The sequence below is a fragment of the Mycotypha africana genome (genome assembly GCF_025528875.1).
Source record: "Mycotypha africana strain NRRL 2978 chromosome Unknown BDF20scaffold_6, whole genome shotgun sequence".
NCBI classification, from domain to species: Eukaryota; Fungi; Mucoromycota; class Mucoromycetes; order Mucorales; family Mycotyphaceae; genus Mycotypha; species Mycotypha africana.
This window is the reverse complement of record NW_026515730.1, coordinates 1,073,611-1,098,118: the sequence shown is the minus strand read 5'-3', so window position 1 is coordinate 1,098,118 and position 24,508 is coordinate 1,073,611. Positions and strand designations below refer to the sequence as shown.

Genomic DNA, 24,508 nt, shown 5'->3' with positions numbered 1-24,508 from the left:
TAATTGTGTGAGCAACCCAAAAATTAACCTATTTATCTTGGCAATGTTCACAAGCATGCTAACTGTTGTTTTGAATACGACATTTGACGGAAAGAACAAGTTCATCATTTGTAATTTATCCAACTGTTCTCATCTGTGTTTTTGCTTTAGCAGTACATATTAATTTTAACGTGAAAAAGTAGCTTTGGGCTAGCTTGGCGATTCAACTTTTTTTGAATTTGTCACATCAGAAGCTCACTTTCTATGATATATCAATAATTTGGGCCAGTAAAACACTCTTAGTTTGATAATTTATAATTCGCTGAATAAGCCGTTATTTTACGAAGCAAGGAGAGTTATATTTAATTATCCTACAGGGTCAATGCACTTCAATCTTGCTTACAATTGTTTGTACTCTCTTTCTTGTGAATTTTCTTCAGAAATAAAAAGGTGAAAAGGGTCAAAGATCATTTCAGTGTATGACGACCTACCAACTGCGTTTAGTTTGGGTGGACGGAAATCAGGGCAAAAAAAAAAAAAAAAAAAAAAAGTTTAAAATAGCGCCATAATTTATGCTCTTTGTTCAGTGATTCCATTGTTTTTCTTTATACCTTGACCAAAATCGTTCAATGGTGGAAGACCAAGATCTTAAGACACAAGAGGCTAGAGAAAACTTTATGTAGGCTCTATTACAACTGAAAATTGATAATTATATATACATTACTGACGTCTCTTGCCATGTCGTAACAATATAGAGCGCAATATATAGAGCAGAATAGAATCGCAGACGATGACAATGAGATCTCCCCACCCAACGAAATTGACGTTAGTCAGCAACAAGAAGAAGAAATTGCTGATCTGCCACGAGAGCTAGCAACACCTGTCAGTTTAGGGAAAACAAATAAAACAGCTCAAAACGGTGAGAAGAAGAAGAAGAAGAAAAAGAAGAAATCTAAAACTGCAAATTTGCCAGAAGCCGGTTCTGAAATACCTGACGACTATCAAGAACACAATAATGAAGACGTTATTGAAAACCCATATGATCCGTAAGTGTTGATTTGTGGTGAAAAAAAATCTTTTCCATTATTTTATCTTTCTGCTGAACAAAACACATTATATGGGTAACTCAACTCGATAGCTCAAATCCACTTGCACAAAGAATTGAATACGCTCTTTGGAAATATCGTAAGAATCATAAGTTTACCGACGCCAAAAAGAAGATATTTGACCGCTACCTCGCCTTTGGCGGTATCAAGACGGGACCCAATATGTTTTTGGGTCGTGCAACTAGTGCTGATACTCCTGCTGATCCTGAGGCAAACGTTGATTGGGAAGCTGCCAAGGCAGCAACTGATTATGTTCCTGATGTTGAAGATGAAGAAGGGTTGGAAGTAAACTTTACAGAAGTTGCTCAGGTATTCTTGGGCAACACCTTTATTCGTGAATCGCGTTTTACAGGTCTCTCTGACTTCATCGATGCTCCCAAGCTGATCGATGCCTTTCTAAGGTACCTGGAGATCCGTAACGTAGCTCCCGAGTACGCAGAAGATATTGCCGGTGCGCGTGCTATTTGTGCTAAAGCCAAGATTGAGCTCCCTCTTTGTAAGCAGCTGAGCTTAATGGTACCTGGGGGCTATAATAAGGCTTGTACTTCTGTTTTTGGTACAGACGATACTCTTGCAAATTTGGATATATCGTGGATGGATCAAAAAGGATTGAATTTGTTCTCTGATATGTTTCCACAAGGTGATAACATTAGCGCTCTTGACGAAACCAAGAAAATTGTTCGTAAACATATTCCAAATCTTGAACAGGTATCTGCTGTAGAGAGTCGGAAAGCGACCATTGTCAAATTTAAGGAAATTGCTCCTTATGATAAGGAAAAAGCCCAGCCTGATGAATTGATTCAAGTCATATTTGAAAATCAAGAAGATAACCGTGAAGAGTTTAAAGTATATTTTGAAAAAGAAATCGTTGATTATATGCTGGTGGGCATGGTTGCCACAGTCGATATCACCAAATTAAGCAATGGAGAATGGTTTCTAGACTTCATCACCCGTATCAACCCCACCTTCTACATGGAAGATGAATGTTTGGATGAAGACGAACGCTTCGATTATTAAGATCGAATAACTGTATAGCGTTTACTTTGTTTTGTCTATGTATTATAAAACTTGCACATTGAATGGATAACCTTAAAGCATTGGAAGAAAGAAAGCTGCTGAGTATCAAGATCAAATTTGGATGGCGATGGCTAGCAGACAAAAAATTTTCTACTCATTTATTTTCGTTTCTTTCTCATATTGAGGTCGAACATCTTTGGAAGAGCATGATACCACCACATGTAGGATCCTATGTTACATACTTGCGCCTTCCTACACCTGTTATTTTACCAGTACAAACTCTAGCTTTTATATATATGGGAGTACTGTTTTTCGATTATTTTTTGATAAAAACTGTACCGACTACTACACGCCAGACCAAAATTATCCTGCATGTATTTATAGCAACATATCATTTCATACTTCCAATTTTTATCGCCTCAAAGTACGATTTTGGAAATATATCATTTATGGTTCAGCCATGGATTCTGGCGGCACAGATTATTTACCTTGCCAACAAAAAACAAATAGCAGATATCAAGAGCAACAAGAACTCAACTTTGGTTGCTTTTAAAGGATGGATTACTCAGTTGGTAAAAATTGCTACTTTTCAGGACGAATCCAAAGCTAATTTGAGCAAACAGCAGATTAGAATACGAGGCTTAAAGAAAACCGTTCGTGGTTTAGCCAAATTTGCATTTATGAAATTGCTGCTAGATCCTGTGATACTACCTAAAAATTTGTCTACAATCTTGAAGTATCCATTTTATAGTTTTAAGGCTCTCTATTTAACCTATGCATTGGGCTGGAAGATTTATTGTATGATGAGCGTGACGGATATTATAATGGGAGTAGCTCAAGCAATTACATTAATAAGGTTCAATGATGTTTTTGATAATCCTTTCATGTCAACAAGGTAGGTTGGCTCAAATCAAATGTGTCCATGACTCCAGAAAACTAAGAATCTGATTCTTATACATCGCAATATCTATAACATTATCTGCGTGGTTCGTCTAATTTCAGTCCAAAAGATTTTTGGAAGTAAAGTATACCAAGCTATCGTCTGCGATTCCCTTTTTTTGCTTTAAGAAAAGTTCTTTTTTTGATGAAACTCTTCCTTTCATAGTCGCCGATGGAATCGACCAGTCAGCAGGCTATATCATCAATTTATTTTTACACAGTTCACTCGCAAACAGTTAGTTGACGTTAAAAAAAGCGACGAGTTTCGAAAATTGCAAGCTATCAAACACCAAACATCTATATTCAGTTTAGATCCGACCATTTGTGGTTTCCTTGTATTTCTTCTTAGTGGGATAATACATGATTTCATGATAGCAGCTGCCGCCCGTATAATAACATTCGAGCTTACGCTATTCTTTCTTATACATGGTGCTGCAGTCGCTGTAGAAGTACAAACAATCAAGATGCGACGAAAGGCTCATAATAATCAGTACAACCACAGTAATCATCGATGGACGGTTATAGCATCGCGTGTGATACGTATCATATTGACAACGTTGTTCTTCCTAATAACAGGAAGATTGTTCATCAATCCTATACTGCAGCAAGAAGTATTTTTGAGAGTGGCTAGACAGTTCTAACATGAGTATACGTTTTATATACAAAAAGAGGTATATTTCATCTTATTAGAGACCCATACATTTCATAACTGCTGAACAATAAATTATCGTAAAAGGTTGCCTGTTCAAACTTTATATTCCACGTCGAGTTTTCATTAAACAGTTTGAGATTCATTTCAGAAAGTCAATTTGTTTGCTTAAAAATGATGACGAGCGTAGTTAAAGCACTTCAAAACAGATAGATTATTAGTAATTTTTTATAGAAAAATTGATATATAAACACTAAAGGGGGGATATTCTATAATATAATTGATAATATATATATAAGGGAGAATAAATAAGGGACAACGTATTAAGGCTTATTATTCCATGTTTTCTTTAGCTTTAGCAATGGCTAAAAGTTCATTATATTCACCAGAACGCAAACACATTTGACTGAAGATGCCGCCTTCTTTTGTCATTAACTTGTATGGCGTGTCAAACTCCTTCACTTCACCATGATCTAATACAAGAATACGGTCGTAATCTGCTACTGTTCGGATACGATGAGCAATACAAAGCAATGCAGAATTTTTAAACTCTGTTCGAATAGTCTGCTGAATCTTGTGATCTGTATCAAAATCAACCGACGAGGTTGCTTCATCCAATATAATTAAAGAAGACTTTTTGACAAGAGCTCGAGCCAAAGCAATCAACTGACGCTGTCCTTGAGACCAATTCGAGCCATTTTCAGCGACCACAGAATCTAAAGTAATACTGTGTTCGGGATCCTGTTGCTGCTGCTCATCAATCAAGTGCGACCGTTTCAAGGCAGCCCAGAGCTCTAGATCATTATGCTGACCAAAAGGATCCAAATTACTACGTAACGTACCCGAGAACAATACGGGATCTTGGGGGATAATTGTCAAACGAGAACGAAGGACATTCAAACCGATCTTATGAATATCAACACCATCAATCTTGATTGTACCACTCGTGGGCTCCATGAATCGGAAAATAGAAAGCGCCAAGGTAGACTTACCAGAACCTGTTCGACCGACAATACCGACTTTTTCGCGGGAATTGACCTTGAACGATATATTTTTGATCACTGGAGGATTTTCCGGTGCATATTGCATAACCAAATCTTTGACTTCAATAGAACCTTGTTCAGGCCAAGTGGGACTAGGTTCCATCGCGGGGACGTCAACAGGAGGTTCTTCTTCTACATCCAAATATTCATGCACACGTTCAATAGCATTCATGTTCATTTCATTCATAGCATAAGTTCTGACGACCCATAAAACGTGATGTGTGAATGTTAACGAGTAGCTAAGAGAGAGCCCAGCCAAGCCAGGATCGATCCAATGGCGCGATAAGACAAGCACAAAGCCAGTACAGAAGCCAACAAAGGCACCTAGCACATCCACGCGGCAATGCAACCAACGGTTAGTAGCCCACATCCACAAGAAAGGACGGTTATTGCTGTCAATCTTCTTATGGTTTTCATTAATGAAACGAAGTTGAGATCCAAAGGCACGAATGGTCGTAACACCGTTCACCGTTTCATTGAATTGAACATAGATAGGACTACGGCTCACTGAGTTCAGGCGCTTCATGTCACGCGACGTCCGAAGATAATAAACGCCAATGGCCACAAACATTAATGCAATGCCAGAGCCGGGGATCAAGAAAGTTGGTGTGACAGTTGAGATGAGTAAGATAACACACAAGGTGGCTGCAATAGAATAAATAAGGAATGTAAGCGAAGGAGAAATTTCTTGATCAATAGTAGCCAGATCAGATGAGAAACGATTGACAATACGGCCTAATGGGGTAGTATCATAGAAGCGAACTTTAGCCCGTAAGATACGAGTTAATAACTCACTATGGATGCGACGAGAGGCTCTCAAAGAACCAGTAAAGAGGATAAAAGTACGAAGAGTAGTCATCAATAAGGCTAAAACACCAATCAAAAAGTAGATACCCAGGTAGTAGACTACATCTACTGTTTGAGAAGGATCTTTGACGGCTTCGAGAGTGTTCATGAGTGGTTGAACAAAGGTTGATTTCAAGTAGTTCTGACCCAGGATGGAGAATGCTGTGTTATGAACGGAATAAAAGCCCAGTGATTGCTGTTGAACATAATCACTGGAAGTGAAATTGGCTGAGCCATCTTCCTGAACATGGTAACTCTGGCCATAGGCTGCTGACCAAACCTTGATCCAATAGTCTTGTGCCAGTGCACAAGATTGAGCGACACCAAATAGAATGAGCACGACGAACCAAAATGTATATCCACCTGATGCGTTGATGTAGGTCTTGTAGACACTCCAAGAAACGCCGCCTTGGGCACGTTCCTCATCTTGTGTCAGTTTACCTCCTTTACCGTCAGCGTTGTTCTTCTTCTGTGTCATTGTTTTTGGAACAACAGGAATAGGACCCTCGACTGCACTTTCTTCAGCGGTGACAGTTTTTGCTTCTTCAACTTTAGCTAATTCTTCACCAAGAGCACCAGATTTTAGCACTTGTTTAGGAGTACCTGCAGCCACTACTTTACCATCCTTCATAGCGACAACGTATTCGGCACCGGATAAACAAAGACCTACATGATGAGTTACCAGAATAACAGTACGATGCTTCATCAAATCACCCATCAAACAGTGTTCGTATAAATGTTTAGCAGTATGAGCGTCCACTGCACTTAGGCAGTCATCCAAAATGACAGTAGAAGCTTGAGAATACACAGCACGCGCGATAGCAACGCGCTGCTTTTGACCCCCACTTAATGTAATACCCTTCTCTCCAACTTCAGTAGCGTCACCAAACTCCAAGATATCCAAGTCACGAGTCAATGCAGTCATGTACAGAACAGCTTGATAGCGTTCCTCATCAAAAGGTAACCCAAACAAAATATTGTCGCGAATACTACAATTCTGTAACCAGGCCGTTTGAGCAACATAAGCAATGCCTGAGACAGCCCCTCCTAGTGGACTGGTTTTGTTAGGAATGACACGAGGCAAAATTGCTTGGCCCGAAAGGCAGCGTGTCTCACCGAGTAAACTGGCTAACAAGGTTGTCTTTCCGGAACCAGTCGGACCACAAACGATGGACAGCTTGTTGACAGGGAAATTCAAATTTAAATCCTTGATAGCAGGTTTGTTGGCAGTAGCAGAATCAGCAGAAGAACTTTCCCAACCGAATGAAGCATTATCAATAAAGCCGATAATGACGCCGTTGTTATTGGCATGGGTATTTCTTTGAACTGGGAGCTCCACTTCTTCTTCATCAAGGAATTTTTCTACACGTCTGATGGAAACATTGGCCTGAATTAAATAAGACGTCAGCAGGGGCAATTCATCCAAAGCACCACGGAAAGTATTAAATAATGCCAAGGCTGTGAAAGCAACAGACGCAGTCAATATATGCTCCTTCGTATATACGTAGAAAGTAGCGACCATAATAAGAATAGGGATAAAGAACCACGAATTCACCATCCACATAAATGTCATCAAACGGGATCGAATCGCGCGTAATTCGTTATCTCTGGCATCGATGATACGCTTTTTAAACTCGCTTTCCCAAGCAAAGAACTTTACAATACGAATAGCGGAGAGAAGTTCATTCATCAATTTGAGACGCTTGTCAGTAGCCGACATGACAGAGGAATGAGATTTCTCAAAGCGTGAGCCCAACAAGTAAGTAAAAGGTTGGCAGGCAAGCATAACCAGAACACCCCAAAGAGCTGCTGTGCCCAAAAGCTTATATAACCCCCAAATACTGAAGATAATTTGCAGAGGATAACAATAAACATAGAAGATGTAGGCAGCAATCTCTGCAACCTTTTGTGCATCAACGGATAGTAAGTTGTTCACGTTACCATTGGCGTCTGACTTTTTATCATCACCCGATTTGGAGTCGACGGTCTTGGTTTCCTCATCCACTGCCGAAGTAGCTGCATTGGAAGATCCACTTTGATCACGGCGACGCAATGATTTTGAAAAAACTTCGCCGATAATGATAGACTGAATTCGGATGCCCAAAGTACGGCCGATATAGAGACCTTGCTGGAGCAGCAAAGATTGAGCTGAGTTAGTGATAAATAGACCGAGCACGTACAAAAATGCTGTAGATACTGGCTCTCCCATCGGATTTTCGATATACTTGACAATCTTGTTTAAGAAGAAAGGTGGACCAAATACAAAAATTGTCCAACCCAGACAATACAATGTTTGATAAGCCAGTTCCCAGCGGAAGGTTCGTATAAGCGTTGCCGCAATGCTTGCTGATCTTTTATGGTTATTGTAATCCGTCAAAGTATACTTGGCGCGGTTGTTGAGTGGTAATTCAACCAAATCCTTATCATCCAATGTGCGCTTAAATCCTTCCTTCATCATCACGTTGACCCAGCTGAACATAAACTTTGAGTATAAAGAAGCCCAATGCTCGCCCGACATGATACGTCCCTGTATAAGCACATTGTTAGCAATCCAATGCTTCTCTTCTTATTGCGATTCCTACACTCAAACTTACATCTTCGGTTATGATAGGTTTCACTGGTTCGCAACGCGACTCGTTGATGATGATGATCAATAATAAGAAATCAAAGCCACTTGTGACCATAGATAAACAATAACCGATGCTATGGTTGACTGCTGCGACGTAATAGGATCTGATATCAATAACAGTAATGAAAAAGTCCAGCAAATATAACAGATTGAGTTGCTGGCATAGTGTATTCGCCAATACGCTGTAGGACGAAGATAGGTATAAGATTACGCTGGAAATAATTAGATTATAAGCCTAAAGTTTAAAAAACAGAAAGTTAACAAGGTTTCATTTGATCATTGCTTTGTACTCCCATCAACAAAGTATATTACCCAAAATACAGATCGGACACTGTAAGCAAATAATAAATCAGATTGGCTGCCTTCGTTAGGTGATAAAGTATAATCGTCATTGAAGATTTTTCTAATTGCATAAGTAAACATACACAATTGGATGATGGAGAAAATGATTCGAGAGGTATTATACAATGTCCATCGAAAAGCTTTGATCTCAATTTTCAAAGGAATGGTATCATCTCCATCCACACAATTTTCATTATTGCTGCTGTCAATTTCTGTTGTACCGTATGAGCGACTAACAGCGGTGGGTAATTTATTCAATAGTGGTGCATAGGCTGACGAATGCGATCGATAATAGTCCACACTGTTTGCGATCAAGTGGACTATCGCAAATGTCAAAAATAACATCAATAATCCACCGTCTATCACCCTACAAGTAAATTTTGTAAGAGAATAATCCTGTCGTAAATAGTTAACACAAAAGAACACTTCTCAGATACCTTTCCCGAAAGCATGGAGAAAAATCATCATTTACCCAAGATTGCTATGCAAGAAACATATCTGTTAACAGATGCAATTATGAAGAAATGACAAGGCAGAACTGTACTTACAGATAAACTACAACGAAGTATCATTGCTTGGATGCCACAACCTATTTTGAACAATCAAAGAGTAATTGCTGATGAAAGGAAGAAGCACGAAGGACAAGGAAAGGGGAAAAAATAGTCTTCTTCTAGCCTGCTACATCAGAAAAAAAAAAAGAAAAACAAAAAAAAAAGTCCTCGCTAATTTACCAATAGTTTAACGTTATCGTTTTTTTTCGTCAAACTATTTTTACATTCCGACTATTGTTGTTCAAGGTACGCATTCTTCATCATTTCCAAAATTGATCAAATATTCCCTTTTGAGGATTATACTTCTTTAAAGAATCAAGGACACAGGTGAGGATTACGATCGACCGAGATGCCGGACAAATTTCTCATCTCTAGAAATTTATTTACTTGCTTTCTGTTTTCTAAATGTCTGTAAACAATTGCACAGACACTTATGACCCCTCTGTGACTACGGGAGTGCAGTTACAAAACTGGTATTAGCCTGCTGCGGTAGGCTAACCGCAGTATAGTCAATTGAAGAGGGTACAACATTAAGCATTTTTAAAAGAACAAAAAACCATTGATACTCTCAAGAATAGCCATATATTACATTAATATATGAAGCAGCTATATAGCAATGCCTTTTGTGAAGATTTCACAAAAGACTGCTCGGAACTTTACTTGGACTTTTTTTAAGGTAATTGGAACTATTATGATACCAGTACACACTTTGCAACAGCCTCCTTTGGTTATGATTTATGAGCCGTTGCTATCTAAGCTAGATCCTTTTCCAGATAAATGCAACTTTATTGATATAAAGTATGATCTAATTGAAGAAGGCTGGTACTGATATTAATACAAACGCAGTAGAAAATTTTACCACACATCTCGTTGATTCCAATCTCTAAAGTTGTGACACTGAATTCAATGTAGTCACCATTCCTGTCCTAATTGCTCTTATCATGTAGGAAATCGATGTAATCATCATTTTACGAATAAGTAGGACGTGTTATTTGCACTTGTATTACGAATACTATCTATGCTTATATTTTGAAATTGATAGAGGATTTTAATTTGTACAAGCATCTTACTAAACCTGTAAAAACGAAATGAAGGTGTAGATATCTCAGTTTATTTTGCAGATTAACTTGTATCTTTTCTTGCATCTTTTCCAAAATGCAGAAATGCATACAGCAGGAAGAATAGCAAACAACAATCAGCAAGCTATAGAGGGTCTCCATTTATCAATGAGACTCAAATGTAAGGCGACTAAGAGAAGTATCTTTCTTCTTTGTGGAAATGCGCTACCCCCTTTTCCCTTTCCTCAATAGCATCAGATATGATCTTTAGAACGATTATTTCTAGATTAAAACTGTATACCAAGACCTCTTTCGCCGCTTATCATTTATTTTGCTTCCTGTTGTTGTGGAGCGTTCATAAAATGAATAACCAAAGAAGCTGGGTAGCACTCCAAGTCAGGTTTTTTTTTTTTTGTTAAGTAAAATATATTACTGCTTAAATTTGCTTTCTTGATACTTTCCGCCTATTATGATGTTTCTAGAATAAACCTCTCCTTAACACTTGCGAATCTTAATTCTGTGAAGCACATAATAGTTAAAAGAGCAGGATGTACTTTATTCAAATCAAGACCATAGTATGCTCAGAGCATTTTTCGGCCCACTGAGCTTTTCAGAGAATTTACATGTATGTGCTCTCTGAATGAAGTTATGACAAGTATTATTAGGATCTTCCAAACGGCCTACAACGATCTCAGCACAACGAGCAGCTACTGTAATATCTACATTAGGGTCATCAGCAAATTTGCTGATATGGCATGTTGCTGAGCGGATTAGAGGGGGGGTCATAGGACCTATCTCAATGCCATAATCGTAAGCTAATTCAGTCAAAAAAAGGATGGCTTGTAAATTGAACGCAAGATAATGAAAAGGCCGCGTTCGTTGCGATTCTAACGGCTGATCGCCAGTCCTACGATCAATTTGCTTGGGTACCGTTTGGTTAAAGAAGTGACGCAATCGATTGGGAATGTCTGGCGAAGCTGGGTTAACATACTGTTCAATTGCTGCTAATTGTACATTATACCATGAATGAATGTTGTTTTTGGCATTGGCAGCTTCCAGAGCCACAGGACTTGTTTTGAGCCAATTTAAGTAAGCGTTAAACCAATTATAAACAGGTTGTTGTATAGCGTTGTATCCCCCATAATTAGTTAATAGAGGTAAAAGGTTGGCAATACGTGTTAAGCTAGAATGCAAAAATCAAAAGTTAAAAATGATCATAAACAAGCTACTACCAAAAGTCAGAAAATTGTGATAATTACAAGCGAGCGCTGATAACGCCTTCACCTCTACCCAGTTTTGTTGTATTTTGCGGCCCGCGGATGAACTGCGCATAGTTTAGATTAGGGTTCATACGTGTGCTTTCGTTCACAAAAAATGCATCCAACAGTGTCACGGCATGCTTGGCATAATTCTCATTCATCAAAAGATAAAATCCGAGGCAGAGAAACGTCAAACTTTCCGCGATAGCTTCTAAATTAGTTTGATCCTTCACAATTGCAATGTCTAAAGTTAATATCGATTAGCATCATATAAATTGCATGTATTATTGACTAACGGCATGGTTACTAAATTTACCTGGGTTTCGTTTGCCATCCTTCCTTATATATTTAGTGTTGATATCGTTTGGATTTTCCTTTTATTGTTAAATTAAATGAGTAAAATTATTATAAGATTTGACAGTTCGTTATGTACTATTCATGCCGTCAACTATATAAATGATACTCACAGGCCACCAATATCTGCACAAACGATAACAGAAAATGTTAGTCTAACATAGGGTAGCTAGAGGGGTTTTCAAAAAATTCAAAAGAGACACTATAAAATCACTTACGGTGCATAGCTAAGAAAATCCCTTGGATCTCCTGAAGGTGCAATATGAGGTGGTTTTTTCTCGATTGTGATACTGAAGGGATCACTTTTAAGAGCATTGTTCGCAAGTTTCTCTAAACTTTTGTAGGCTTCCTTTGTAAGATCAGTCACTCCCTTTTCCTTCTGCGATTGAAGCTTCCTCAGCGAAATATACTCTATCTCTGGCTTTCTCGGACCCATTTGCCTTCTTTTCAACTTTTTGGGTGGTGGATAACAGTTAAGAAAGGTAAGTTCAAATAGGATTCAGTTTTAATTACTCAACAGCTGTATATAAAAAAAGAAAATATGTTTCATGCCGCTCAATCGACTTTTGAACCTTCGTGGTTGCATGTGACATACTGGAATTTTCGGCAAATTTGGCAGAGTATTTTCGTAATTTTGGCAGAGAATCACATCTTTTAATGGCAGTGATTTGGGAAATATTTTGGCAAAGGATTAGGATTTTATTGGCAGTAACTTTGAATCAAAAATGGCAGTGCTTATTAAAGGTTCTTTTCCTGATCAAGGCATCTCTGAAGGAAACTTTCAGAATGCCTTATCCAACCTTTATAATCTTCCAAAGCCACTCTTGTGCATAACTTCATAATTTTTGGAGTGAGCGTTTCTCCCTCATTAAAAGGTCGTCTTTCAACACCAAGTTTTACTTTTGACCAAAATTCCTCGATTGGATTTAAAAAGGGTGAATACGGTGGTAGATAGACGCATTTGTATCCCTTTTTTTCAATACATTCACGAACTGTTGTTGGCTTATGGATTGGAGCATTGTCCATAACAATGCAGAAGCCTTTCATGTTATTTTGTCGAGAACATCCATCACATTGTTCAAATAAAAAAGAAAATACTCGGTCCTATTACCCACTTGGGGCAGTTGTTTCAATTACATCGCCATCAGCTTTTCTTTTCTTGCTACCAGTAACAGTTGTTGGTTTTCTCAATGATAAATCGATTACACCCTGAGCAGATATAGCACCCAAAATGGTTACACTTGTTCCTTTCTTTGTTGGCACCTACCTTTATTTTTGCTGGTTCACCTTTTCTAGACCATCCACGATTGCGAGTTATATGAAGGTTAAAGTCTGCTTCGTCAAGGAACACACAATTACTTTCGAACTATATTTTTCGATGCTTCAACACATTCTTTTCTCTGAAATATGGTTTTTTCAGAGTTACGCTCTTGCGTTAATTTCTCTAACCGTTTGAAGCTCAAGGCGCATTCATTTTTAATATGTCTATAAACCAACGATTTTGTTATAGTTAAGTCCGGAAACTGTTCAAGCAGCAACTCATGAATTGCTGCAATTGTTATTCCAGAATTATCATCTACTGATTTTCGTATATACAAACTGAGCTGCTCCTTTAACTGAGAAACCGTCCCTGTACGTCTTCTGCGTTTGTTTCTAGCTACTGTCCCGGTTCGTCCCATTGCTTTCTATAACGGTAAGCTGAACGCTCTGTTATACCCGACTCAACGGGACCAACGGTCACTGGTACCATTTCACTTATGTTATAGACTTGGCAATCTGCTCAACTGAGTAGTTTCTGTATTTGCCTCGTTTTGTAGAATCTTGTTCGTTTGTTTTATTAGCTAACATTGCCGCAAAACTAGCAACCTTTACTTCTTACTCCTGTACAGTATTATCGACTTCAGCATTGTTCAGAACTGCGTCCGAAGAGATGGTTTCTTCTTCCTCAGATTGTTCGGTTTCTGACTAGAGCTCAAAGTTGATTTCCTTGTCTATTTCCATCGCAGAGAGATCAGATTCAAGATTTTGATTCGCTCGCATCAAGCTCATAAGACTCAGATAGACTTCTGTTGTAGTTTCTTCGACGTCTTCTGCTAGCTTCAATTCCATCATTTGAGTATCAAGGCACATTTTTGAATAAAAAATTGAAAAGTGAAGGATTTTTGCTTTTTTTCACTGCCAAACAAGTCAACAATAGACTGCAATGAAATGAGATTTGTGTCAAATTTGCCGAAAAATCCAGTAGATCAGCAATTGCCTCAGTATTTCAAGTGATCCATCCAAACAAGCCTCCTCTTGCGTCGAATCCGTCAGTGGTTACATTCTTTGCTGCCCGACGTCGACGACGAAAACTAGTACCAAAAGCTCAGCAAGAGCTATTCGATATACAAATGTTAATCAACTATTTCAAATCATGCCCACCTACAGAAGAGCTCTTCCTATACGACCTTCAACAAAAAGCAATCGTATTATTGACAATCGCAACCATGTGGTGTCCTCGGTCCGCTATTGGAACGCTTTTGTTTCAGGACATTCATTTTATACAACCAAACTCAACAGCCTCTCCTCCAACTAGAGTAACGATCATGGCAAGGAACCCGAAAGAATTTGATCTCAAAGTCTCCAGATACGGAGCCACAGGCTCTTTATCTATACAGGATGAGAGTGTAGACTACCTAACTAGCTGTTTGTTTAGCAACGCTGGCAACCAATTCTGTAATCACTGCTAGAAACCTTGAAACATCAGAGCCACTTTTGCCTGTTGCCCACCAGTTATCTAGAGAAAAAATGTCGCATGTTTTTAGGCAAATTATGTCGCGCTTTCTGAAGAAAAGTATGTCGCACTCAAAGGGAAAAAACATGTCGCATCCGTCCCTGTTCACTTTTACTCGCTTTTCCTAATATTTTCAACTGATATAACATGAGCACTTCTACTTTTTTTATTTTTTGAGGGCGGTCAAGGAAACATTGTTGATGAAAATGGGAACGATTCCATGGAAATTGTTGAAGAGGGAGCTCCTCGTCAATTAGAGGATGTAAGCTCGCACACTACCTATCTGCAAGAACGAGCTAAAATTGAACAAGCCGAGCATGAGAAAGCTACTGTAGAGGAAGCTGAGAAGCTCAGAGTTGCCGTAGAACAAGCAAAAGTGACAGAAGAGAAAGTTAAGAGCGAAAAAGCCGACACTGTTATGAAAGAAGCTGTCGTTGATGATAAGAAGCGTAAGAAGCCAGTACGACGACAGCCACATAATGTTCGTGTTAGGGATGAAATCAAAGCCGAAGCTGCTCATTTGGTTGATATTCATCCAAAGAACAGTGCCCGTGCCGTAGCCTTAGAGCTTAACCTGCAACCCATGAGCGTTCAGAGATGGTACAAGGCATGGCAGGAGGACTCTGACTCTCTCTTCAAACCTTTGGGCCGGCCCCCAATCATCGAACCAGAAGGAGAGCTCGCCAAGGATACAAAAAAGTTTGTAATAGAATATTTCTATGAGAAGTCGACAGCAACTGTTGATCAATTGATGGAAGCAATGACAGACAAATTCCGGGGATTAACCATCTCTAAAGCTACAGTCTACCGCTACATGCAGGATTATTGAACTCAAATATATCATGAAGATAATTGCACCATATAATAAGAGACCTCTTCCATCCAAATCACAGTATTTAAGTCAGCAACAGGAAAAGCAAAATGAATTTTTATCGTTGGAGCAGTTTCCCATTGTTATAAATTGCTCTTGAACGTTTGGCTATTGATAACTACAAAACATAAGCTTTATTTCTCTGGTCACTCAACGGGAATGCAGCTCAGGATTTGGAATTGAAGTTACTACAAACAACAAAATGAATCCTAACAGATTTTGCAAGCGAATGCAACCGAAATCTTATCCTCATTTAAGATTGAAAGGACATTTGGATTGACCAAATTATACCGTGTGCTTTAGAGTTTATCAAAACAGCTGTAAAATACTTGGAGGCTTAAACAGAAAGACAATGCAGCGCATCAAATTCGCTCTAACCAAAAAAAAAAAATCAAAGATTCCAGCATAACCTATCGTAAACTTTTCTCGCTTGATCAACAATTTTAAGGGATAGAGCGATGAAATGGCAAGGGGATGATAAACACCAAGTATACAGATTTATGTTATATTCATTTTTCGGAACAGTTGCCTATCTGGTTATCCGGTTCTTCGGCTTTTTTCTCATTTTTTTTAGAAAAAAAAAAGGATGCACTCAATGACTAAGTTTAAAGAATAAAGTACTTTGCATTCAAACGTCCCTAATTAGAAGACTAGTTAGCCTTATTGACTCAAAGAAGAACAATATATACTAAATTGTTGTTCAAAGCTAGTGGATAATCTTACCTGTTCAAAGTTCAGAACCTCATTTAAGTGACTTAAAGCATGCACTTTCTTGATGCTCAATAGGACCTCGGAGGGAACAATCTTTCAAAACCCAAAAGCGTAATACTCCTTTTTAAAAATTGACGCTTCTTTTATTTCCAAGCGAAAAAGATATAGTACAGTTAAAAATACAAGTAAAATTAAAAGTTACAGGGATGGCAATAGGATATACTTTCAACTGAGATAAACGTATATATGTATATCTTATATACATATTACATTAGGCTATGTACAGAGAATCGAATCAGGATATAAATATTTGACAAAGATGGAAAGTCATCTTACGATGTGAATTGTAAGTCTATGCCGCTATAGTGGACTCATAAGATGGAAGAGATGATAATAATGCACAAGAAGGTGCGCCTGTGCGCAAAGCTGTACTATAAGAAGGACAACGTGAAAGATCCAAGCCCATCAATCCAGCAGATGGGAAAGCGGTAGCAGGAGGCATAATTAAAAGGTCGTCTTCTGAAAAGGAACTGCCGTCATGACGGTTACTATTATTATTACTGCTACTGATTGCAGACGAGGAGTTGACCGATGATAATGAAGATAATGTCGAGCTTGAGTCGGACGCGACAAGTTGTGGTGACTGTGATAATGGTGATGTTGAAAGTGGAGGTGCAGATATTCCATTGAGAGCAATCATCTGCGCAAATAATTCAGGATTGCAGGGGATAGATCGCCATATATCCTCGTAAGCGGGAAGAACGTTTTCATCTTCAGGAAGTAAAGGAGCTATAACGACTGGAATAGCTGCTCTTAATTCTAAAATTGCAAGACAAGACAGGTCAGGTTGAGTTCAGGATGAGTGAATTCATGACGAGCGGATGAAATCCTTACCAGAAAGGTGGCCATCTGCATTCAATAAAGAAACGGTAAATTTAAGCTTGTGCTTCACTTGGATTAAGTCACTGCACATGTCGTAATTCACCTCACTCGAGTCTTCGTCTGGTACACGAAGAAGTTCGGTTCTGCTTATCTGTCCCGTTGTCTCATCTATAGTAACATGATCATCTCTTATGTAATTAATAATTCGGCCTTCCGTTTTACTGTGGGAAAGACTTGATGGTGAAGTTGACGAAGATAATAGCGCTGGTGTAGAGCCAGAGGTAGTTGTACAGGTAACGTATTCTTTCAGTACGCATGTAATCCAATTGACCCGAAGATCTGGGGCAATAGGAACCAAATCAAATGAGATAGGTATGGACTTGTTCGTGCAGAATACTTTACTGGGTAAGCTAATATCATAACCGACTTTATCTGTCCAAATGTTGGAAATAATAACCGACTGAGACATTTCCATTGAAGATGATGGCAAAGCAATTCTTTTCACTTTGATCGTTTTCTTATCGACATAATTCGTATAAAATTTGGGCCTTTCACAATAAGCTTTCAATCTATAGGACACCTGGCCCATTTCATGATGGATTGTTTCTGGTAGAGTACCTGGCAACGGTACCTGAAAATCCCTTAATGACAGAAAAAAAAAAAAAAAAAAAAAAAAAGTTAAGATCTGCGCGGCTCCGCTATTTGTTGGTTTCACTTCTGATAATGAGCCCTTACCATTTGTATTGGCCTGAACTTAGGTGGTATGGTTTCTTTTGCAGTTTTAAAAATGTGTATTCTTTCTCGATAACTTTATGTTCTTCTCTGAAGCGTCGTTGATGAGATCCCGAACCTATTTTTGCCCAAACAGTTCAGTCAGTTTAGGCCATAGAGTTCTATTTCAATTTCTGAATATTGAGCTTTACCTTCAACCCAATCGACGTTTGTTACACCGATAAGTTTCATTGTGATTGATTTGACTTTCAAGGGTTCATGACAGTTCAATAGAATGCTGCCTCGTAGGATGACACCCGCCGATTCCTCTGGCATACCATGTAGACAAACTTCATCATCTTCAAGTTGAATACGGAATTCAGGTGTTTGAGACAACTGTATTGGGTAAACGTTCAACATGTTGGTCGCTTTGAATAGATATATGAGTTATGTATGACTAAAACTGTAGTTTGAATAGAGTTGCTGTAAGTTAGCCGCGAAAAAGCATGAAAATATTCTGAAGAAGGTGTGATAGTGATAGGAAGAAAGACTTTCTTTTTACTTATTGAAGAATTTAGAAAAAATGGCTTCATTTTATATAGTTTCCTTATAAATAGCAAGACTTCTGTGGTGTGTGTTCTGACTCAGATTTTTTGAAACTACATCGATATCGTATTCCAAAGTTCGTATACGCCTTGAAGCATTTACTGTTCCTTTCCACTCGATACTTGTTACTAATGCGTGTAACAGCTAGTATGGTTGTACCAAACCTTGCATAATATTCATGATGGTAATTGATGCTTTCAATACTTGTATGCATTTTGTTCGAGCCTTCTGTGTTCAATTCAAAAATAATCCCATCGCTCGATCAGGAACCGGCTTTTTCAGTCGGGTAAAGATATTTTTTTTTTTTTTTAAATCATTTGTTTTTGAAAAGTCCAATAAAAAATTTTCACGTAATTGTTTGATTGGTCGCAGCCACAGTTGATTGTTTGGCTTTTTTCGGCTCTTTTGATAACCGCATTGATTGCTATAGTTTATTCAACATTGCGTCTTTTTTTTTATTGAACGATAAGTAGATACAGTCAAGAAAAAATAGATTACTTGATGATCATCAACAGTTTATATTTGATTTAAAAAGATCCCTGAAACCTGGAACTCTCCGCTCTTGAATTTGTGTTTATGCACACATGTTATTTGACATGGTTATTTAAAGGAAGATCTTATTGCAGAACGTGAAATCCTTGTTGGCCAAGGCATTAATTTGTCCGTACGTAACAGGCCTTTATTATCACCGTGCATGAAATTCGGAAAAACGTGAACACTGCACTTCCATTAGCGTAATATAGAGTTCTTGCAATAACTTTGCCTTCATAGCAGGTAAATGAGATAGCGCTTGCAGTACGATCCTCAGCAGTACTGCTCTAACACAGGTAACATATTGGTCGTACGACTACAGACCAGGAAATATTTCTTCTGTTGCACAATCCTATATCGGATGCTTTTGTTAGAAATCACCTGTTGTTTTGGCTCAAATGTACTAATTAATGGCAAATATACTACTAAAGGATATTGTATAGTTTCTATTGAGGCATATTACATACAAATCTTACGCTTTTAAAGTTTAATATACCATTTTTTAAAAGCTCACTTCAAATTCTGCACTGCTCAAAATGTTTGAAACTTTATCTTTGAGGGATTTCAATTATAGAATACTTACAGATCTTCTTGTCTGAAAGTCTTCTCTCCCCCATCCAGTATGCCATATAAACAGGACAAAATTGACCTTGATAAGCCTTCATGTGGCTTTAAAAGCTACGTCCAACAGGAAAGTCTTTCCATTGCCTTTTCGAAATATCTTCAATAAATTCTTTTTTTATTTAAAAAAAAAGTTACAGTAGTTCAGCATTTCGATAAAAACGATATAAACCCAAATATCTGATATAAATATAATAATCTTTTTGGTTCTATCAAGCAGTATCTATTGCTGCTGATCCAGGCGACCGTTCTCGTGGTTGCTGCTCGAGGTCCTGTTCTAGAATAGTGTGCCATGGAAAATCTGGTAGCCGTAATTTATTCTGCGTCATCATATATCCATAGTCTTTTTCAAGATCCAATGCATCGATATCTTCCCAAAACTCTTCAAATTCAGCATCCTTACTCTCATCTGCTGGTCTGATCCAAATCTCTTCTTTCATACGTTTATGCTATTTACGAAATTACATAATAGTTATTAGCGATGACTACCTCTTTGCTTGTGTCAGACATACGGTTACTTTACCCTTTCCCTATCTTCTTCCATTCGACGCAGAACATCTTCTTTCGAGAAAGTTTCTGATGTAAGGGTTTTTTCTGTATGCGTGCTAATGCTATAGGGGAGTAGGGAAAGCAAAAATTGAAACTCTCATGTTAGAGGAACTGCAAATCACCCAATATCTTGTACGTTATTTACCTTGATGCTAATTCTAATAATGCCTTTTCTGCTTCTTCAAGTTCTTTACTGTCAAAATAGCCTTTCCTTTTCCAGTTTGCCAAAATCTGGAACAGAAACGAAAAGATTAAATCTTTTTGATAGTAGAAGAGAACCATAATCTAACAACGGACTTACCTTCTGTGTATTGGGTATATTGACAACTCCTGGCCCATTCGCCACTACTGCATTGACGATGCGAGGTAAATCGGGTCGTGTCAAGTCTAGATAGCCTGAATATTTTGATTTTTGACTGGCGGTGAATATGGCATCAAGCACATATATTATATTTAGCCTAGCGTTTAAGGACGCCTATCGTATACAATTTATTATGTGGTAGATGTTTAGAAACTTGTTAATATTTACTGTTTTGTAATTTAAATGTTTCAAAGTAAAATGAGAAAAAAAAAAAGGGTTGGGAGAAAGGGATTCTGTACAAATTTCTGTGATGAATAGGGTTGAATTATGGCCATGATGGAAATGAATATTCGATTTTATCAATGACAACGATATAACATAGTAGCTAATCGAAGAATTAGAGGGACAGGAAAGAGTAAAAGTAATAAAGCGTGTCATATAGTGTGACAAGTAGACAGTGGCTGAAGAAACGCTTTATACTTCATTACCAAAAAAAGCATGAATGAAATAGTTGGATAACTCGTGCGTTGTCGATGTCAGGGTATATAAAAAAAGGCCTCACATTGGAGATCAATAGAATATAAAGCTAAATCTTCTATTCTATCGTCTTCTTTTGGAGGTTTATGAACTGCAGAAAGAAAGCTGGCTTATATATATATGGGATCAATTGAAAGGGTTCCTCTTACCTGTTCAAGTTCTTCTAATAAACAGCTATACAGATCTTCTGATAATTTTCTATATCTCATGGCATACGCTGCAACTTTGGTTATAGACTGCTGCGATGCATTAAGTTTATCTAATAGTGATAAAAAGTTCAGTCTACATTGAAAAGGATCTTCTGCCATGGTGGTGAGTCAAACAAACTGAGAGAAACAGGTCAACAACAACAATCACAGAAATTTACTTGGCACTCATGTTATATTTATGCAAGACTGTTTAATGTGACTTTCTAGAACTTTTGAAAAGGGAAAAAACCGAAAAATTGAGCGTCTTCAAAGACTTAACCATTCTGCTCAGTTCCTCTACAATGAAGTTAACGACGCAGATCATTTCTGAAATCTATGAAGGCCAATCACTTGAAGAGCTTAAAATTATAGATGTCAAAAAGAGAAATATTGATGTAGTCGACGATATATCAGCTTGTAAAGAATTACGTCGTCTTAATTTATCTGACAATGATTTACAGGACGAGAATTCGATCACTGGATTAAGAGACCTTGAACACTTGACGCTTTTAAATTTATCAAATAATAAGTTCAAAGATTTTACAGGTTTTCAGCATTTGAAAACATTGAATGGTACACAGTAAAATGTAGCTTTTGCTTTCATCAGTGCATAATACTAAGGAAATCGATTGTCCTTATGGTCCAATGTAGTTTTGAATGTCAGTCATAATCAATTAGTACACATGAGTCCACATATTACTCGGCTCAAGCAATTGAAAGCTCTTATATTGAACCATAACAATTTGTTGGAGATTGAAAATATCGAAACGCTACTCAATTTGAATACATTGGGTAAGCTATCTACTTTTTAAGAGAACCTACTATTTGGCCTGAATTGTTATAGTAAACGACAAAATTCCTTTTGTTTTTATAGTCATATCACATAACAAAATTGACACCGTACCCAGATTATCAAGCTTAGCTGAGCTTAGCAAACTTTCAGCGGCCCATAATCAACTACAGGAAGTTCCTGACCTATCATACAACTATGCCTTAAAAGAGCTTCGATTAAACGATAATAAGATTACAACGATACCTGAAACATTACGAAAATGCACTGCACTTGAAATCATGGATTTTGGAAACAATCGCATCTCCTCTTGGAAGGATATTGCTCCACTGGGTTCACTGAACAAACTTCATAATCTCAATTTGAAAGGAAATCCGATTGCTAATAAAAAGGATTACTTGGAAAAGGTAATGTAGAAGGAATAGAGATCATTAGAAGCAAAAGGATGCATCACTATTGTGCACAGAAACTTACTATGTTTTGCTTTCACACCACTGTCCTAATAACAATATAAACAACACAAAATAGATCCTTGATCTAGTGCCTTCTTTACGTATATTGGATGGTGAACGATTCGATCCTAAATTTTTAGAACGCAAAAAGAAACAGAAAGAGAACATGAATTTAGTTGAGAAAAAACAACGTTTGAAACGTATAAAATTGCAAAAGGAGAAGAAGCAACAAAAGCAGCAGCAACAACAACAAGATGAAAAGGATACAGATACTATCATGGGCGAAGCTGATATTGAAGAAGTTTTGGATAAGAAGAATAGAAACAGGCCAAAGAAGATGAAAGGGGAGGATATAACTAAGGTGAAAGCCCTGAAGCGTGCTGCTGAAGTAACAACTACAGAAGAACATAATCCTAAAAAGCAGAAGAAGAAGGTTGTAGAGGACAAAGATGCATTTTTTGCTAAACCTACCGATACATTGCGTGCAGAGTCAGCAACGCCTATAGTTGTGGATAAGTCGCAGACTAAGGCTCAAACGGGTGTGGTCGGCGTGGTCGATAAGACTAAGCTGAAGAAAGATAAGAAAAAGGCTTCCAATTCCACTGACTCGACTGATATCGTGGCTGCTTTCGAAAAGCAAGAGAAGGAAACTGCTAATACTGCCACCGGCCTTGACGTTGGAGGCTGGGATTAGCTAACAATACATGTCATTGTTTCTTATTTTTACCTTCGAAACTTCCTTATCCGAGAATATTGACCACATTGTCAGTAAATTTGTATGATTTGCTCTTCTATGAAAAAGATGTCAATACAGAGCGAATGATGTTCGATATCCATGTTTTCAAAACTCTGGCTATGCGACTTTTATCTGAGCGCTAAAATCCATTTTTTGTATGTATACTGTAAATAAAAAGAACATAGTCTATAAATCGTTTCCCACCAAGTCAATCATTCCATCATTTTCAACTCTTTTTTTCTTTTGATTTCCTTTTTGCTATGCCCGTCATCCATCATTTCAGTTCAGTCATGACTATTGAGTATACGAATCTTCATATTCACCCTTATCCCCTTTTTATGTATGTAACAATTTGGTTGTCTGCTGCTGTAGTTGTGATTGAGGATACAAACAATTGCTTCTCTTTTTCCGTTTATTTGCTGAAATCTTTACCCAAAATAGACGGAATGGTATTCTGCAACTGCTGAAGTTTAAAGAAAAACAAAACATATAATACAATATATAGTTGTGCGCGATAGAAAAGGGCGAAAGAGAGAGAAGTAAGACAGCAACAAAATGTGAAGACAAGGGATACAATTAGCAACGGAATGATGGATGGCGGAATGATAAAGGAATACTATATAGTCAGTTGCTACGAGAGTTGTGCGTGCGTGAGATCTATAACGACGAAAGGAGAATGGGCGATGATGGTAAAAATTTTGCGGCTTGTGATTGTTCTAAATCCTTGACTTCTCTGTAATCGTGAGTTCTTTCAATAAGATCGACAATCAAAGAAGAGATAGAAGGGATAAAATGGCAAATTAGTTTTTGTATAGGAACATGATGATATGCTAATGAAATGAAGATGTTGTCGCTTACTTTCGGTTATAAAACGGCAAGTACTTGAGACCCGCCAACTTCAGAATCGTCATCGACAATAATGAGCTCATCCTCTTCTTCATCTTCAACATCGTCAGCAGCAGCGCTTGCCATAGCAATTGCAATAGCATCGCTTTCTCCGCCGTCTTCATCGTCCCCACTGCTTTCAATTATGAAAGCATCTAAATCTTCAAGATTCAATTCGCCCTCAGCTTCACAACGAGCTAGTAGGTCATCAAACCAAGATTCTAGGCAATCTTCACTTTCTTGTTTCATACGTCTTGCTTCTGCATCATCCGAGCTCAATTGATCTATTTCTAGTAATAATATTTTGAAGGTTTCCATCACTTCTGCAGAGATCTCGCCCGAAGATGGTGTCGATTTAATAGTATTTAAGACTTCAGATAATTCGTTCAATAGACTCTCATTGTTAGTGTGGCTGTTGTCATGATGGTGCATATCTTTATGGTCAATACGAGACCGCTTCGATAGAGCTTCATTATATGTTATATTCTCAACAGATGCTGAGCGACTACGTTTACTGCTATTACTGTTAGGCATAATTATATTAGTGGTTAAAGAGATGATAAATCGGAAACTAATCTTTGGGAAAAAAGAA

At 37.9% G+C, this 24,508-nt stretch overlaps 11 protein-coding genes across 11 annotated transcripts; 5 read left to right on the top strand and 6 right to left on the bottom strand.

Moving 5' to 3' along the window:
- Nucleotides 1-608: 608 nt before the first annotated feature.
- BDF20DRAFT_836211 (Argonaute siRNA chaperone complex subunit Arb1-domain-containing protein) lies at nucleotides 609-2,102 on the top strand (the record flags this gene model as incomplete). The annotated part of the gene is made up of 3 exons (XM_053078935.1): nucleotides 609-658; nucleotides 735-1,025; nucleotides 1,118-2,102. The coding sequence occupies 3 exons, from the start codon at nucleotides 609-611 to the stop codon at nucleotides 2,100-2,102; spliced, it is 1,326 nt and encodes a 441-aa protein (XP_052935686.1).
- Nucleotides 2,103-2,308: 206 nt separating this feature from the next.
- BDF20DRAFT_836210 (uncharacterized protein) lies at nucleotides 2,309-3,682 on the top strand (the record flags this gene model as incomplete). Its single annotated transcript, XM_053078934.1, has 2 exons — nucleotides 2,309-2,997; nucleotides 3,208-3,682. 2 exons carry the CDS (start codon nucleotides 2,309-2,311, stop codon nucleotides 3,680-3,682), a joined length of 1,164 nt encoding a protein of 387 aa, XP_052935685.1.
- Nucleotides 3,683-4,023: 341 nt separating this feature from the next.
- On the bottom strand, nucleotides 4,024-9,237 carry BDF20DRAFT_988366 (uncharacterized protein; the record flags this gene model as incomplete). Its single annotated transcript, XM_053085269.1, has 5 exons — nucleotides 9,099-9,237; nucleotides 8,988-9,031; nucleotides 8,521-8,917; nucleotides 8,174-8,443; nucleotides 4,024-8,106 (listed from the first exon to the last, which is right to left on the bottom strand). The coding sequence occupies exons 1-5, from the start codon at nucleotides 9,120-9,122 to the stop codon at nucleotides 4,024-4,026; spliced, it is 4,818 nt and encodes a 1,605-aa protein (XP_052935684.1). The 5' UTR covers nucleotides 9,123-9,237.
- A 1,322-nt stretch (nucleotides 9,238-10,559) lies between these two features.
- Nucleotides 10,560-12,696, bottom strand: BDF20DRAFT_874581 (alginate lyase-domain-containing protein). The gene is made up of 4 exons (XM_053081276.1): nucleotides 12,345-12,696; nucleotides 11,735-11,792; nucleotides 11,419-11,662; nucleotides 10,560-11,342 (listed from the first exon to the last, which is right to left on the bottom strand). The coding sequence occupies exons 1-4, from the start codon at nucleotides 12,363-12,365 to the stop codon at nucleotides 10,724-10,726; spliced, it is 942 nt and encodes a 313-aa protein (XP_052935683.1). The 5' UTR covers nucleotides 12,366-12,696; the 3' UTR covers nucleotides 10,560-10,723.
- Nucleotides 12,676-13,770, bottom strand: BDF20DRAFT_874578 (uncharacterized protein). The gene has a single exon (XM_053081275.1). It carries the CDS (start codon nucleotides 13,449-13,451, stop codon nucleotides 13,128-13,130), a length of 324 nt encoding a protein of 107 aa, XP_052935682.1. The 5' UTR covers nucleotides 13,452-13,770; the 3' UTR covers nucleotides 12,676-13,127.
- Nucleotides 13,768-14,954, top strand: BDF20DRAFT_874577 (uncharacterized protein). The gene has a single exon (XM_053081274.1). It carries the CDS (start codon nucleotides 14,163-14,165, stop codon nucleotides 14,499-14,501), a length of 339 nt encoding a protein of 112 aa, XP_052935681.1. The 5' UTR covers nucleotides 13,768-14,162; the 3' UTR covers nucleotides 14,502-14,954.
- BDF20DRAFT_821696 (uncharacterized protein) lies at nucleotides 14,712-15,374 on the top strand (the record flags this gene model as incomplete). Its single annotated transcript, XM_053077628.1, has 2 exons — nucleotides 14,712-14,900; nucleotides 15,000-15,374. Coding segments are annotated over 2 exons (564 nt in total), but the record flags the coding sequence as incomplete, so codon positions are not given.
- An 874-nt stretch (nucleotides 15,375-16,248) lies between these two features.
- BDF20DRAFT_874576 (uncharacterized protein) lies at nucleotides 16,249-18,279 on the bottom strand. Its single transcript, XM_053081273.1, has 4 exons — nucleotides 17,933-18,279; nucleotides 17,745-17,859; nucleotides 17,022-17,650; nucleotides 16,249-16,946 (listed from the first exon to the last, which is right to left on the bottom strand). The coding sequence occupies exons 1-4, from the start codon at nucleotides 18,138-18,140 to the stop codon at nucleotides 16,480-16,482; spliced, it is 1,419 nt and encodes a 472-aa protein (XP_052935679.1). The 5' UTR covers nucleotides 18,141-18,279; the 3' UTR covers nucleotides 16,249-16,479.
- A 1,171-nt stretch (nucleotides 18,280-19,450) lies between these two features.
- Nucleotides 19,451-21,303, bottom strand: BDF20DRAFT_874570 (CTD kinase subunit gamma CTK3-domain-containing protein). Its single transcript, XM_053081272.1, has 5 exons — nucleotides 21,015-21,303; nucleotides 20,329-20,502; nucleotides 20,173-20,258; nucleotides 20,002-20,089; nucleotides 19,451-19,927 (listed from the first exon to the last, which is right to left on the bottom strand). The coding sequence occupies exons 1-5, from the start codon at nucleotides 21,171-21,173 to the stop codon at nucleotides 19,691-19,693; spliced, it is 744 nt and encodes a 247-aa protein (XP_052935678.1). The 5' UTR covers nucleotides 21,174-21,303; the 3' UTR covers nucleotides 19,451-19,690.
- Nucleotides 21,304-21,355: 52 nt separating this feature from the next.
- Nucleotides 21,356-22,989, top strand: BDF20DRAFT_836204 (uncharacterized protein; the record flags this gene model as incomplete). The annotated part of the gene is made up of 4 exons (XM_053078933.1): nucleotides 21,356-21,626; nucleotides 21,705-21,845; nucleotides 21,928-22,250; nucleotides 22,372-22,989. The coding sequence occupies 4 exons, from the start codon at nucleotides 21,356-21,358 to the stop codon at nucleotides 22,987-22,989; spliced, it is 1,353 nt and encodes a 450-aa protein (XP_052935677.1).
- A 906-nt stretch (nucleotides 22,990-23,895) lies between these two features.
- BDF20DRAFT_913720 (uncharacterized protein) lies at nucleotides 23,896-24,450 on the bottom strand (the record flags this gene model as incomplete). The annotated part of the gene is made up of 1 exon (XM_053084106.1): nucleotides 23,896-24,450. One exon carries the CDS (start codon nucleotides 24,448-24,450, stop codon nucleotides 23,896-23,898), a length of 555 nt encoding a protein of 184 aa, XP_052935676.1.
- Nucleotides 24,451-24,508: the final 58 nt, after the last annotated feature.

Coding starts and splice junctions, on each gene's coding strand:
- BDF20DRAFT_874577 (XM_053081274.1), top strand. CDS start 14,163: ATGTTAATCAACTATTTCAAATCATGCCCACCTACAGAAGAGCTCTTC.
- BDF20DRAFT_874570 (XM_053081272.1), bottom strand. CDS start 21,173: ATGGCAGAAGATCCTTTTCAATGTAGACTGAACTTTTTATCACTATTA. Junction 20,503..21,014: donor TATTAGAAGAACTTGAACAG/GTAAGAGGAACC, acceptor TGTATACGATAG/GCGTCCTTAAACGCTAGGCT. Junction 19,928..20,001: donor TGGAAGAAGATAGGGAAAGG/GTAAAGTAACCG, acceptor TTTCGTAAATAG/CATAAACGTATGAAAGAAGA.
- BDF20DRAFT_874581 (XM_053081276.1), bottom strand. CDS start 12,365: ATGTCACATGCAACCACGAAG. Junction 11,793..12,344: donor TGTCACATGCAACCACGAAG/GTTCAAAAGTCG, acceptor TAACAATAAAAG/GAAAATCCAAACGATATCAA. Junction 11,343..11,418: donor GGCGTTATCAGCGCTCGCTT/GTAATTATCACA, acceptor TTTGCATTCTAG/CTTAACACGTATTGCCAACC.
- BDF20DRAFT_874576 (XM_053081273.1), bottom strand. CDS start 18,140: ATGTTGAACGTTTACCCAATACAGTTGTCTCAAACACCTGAATTCCGT. Junction 17,651..17,744: donor AGTTCAGGCCAATACAAATG/GTAAGGGCTCAT, acceptor TCTGTCATTAAG/GGATTTTCAGGTACCGTTGC. Junction 16,947..17,021: donor TGCAGATGGCCACCTTTCTG/GTAAGGATTTCA, acceptor TTGCAATTTTAG/AATTAAGAGCAGCTATTCCA.
- BDF20DRAFT_874578 (XM_053081275.1), bottom strand. CDS start 13,451: ATGGGACGAACCGGGACAGTAGCTAGAAACAAACGCAGAAGACGTACA.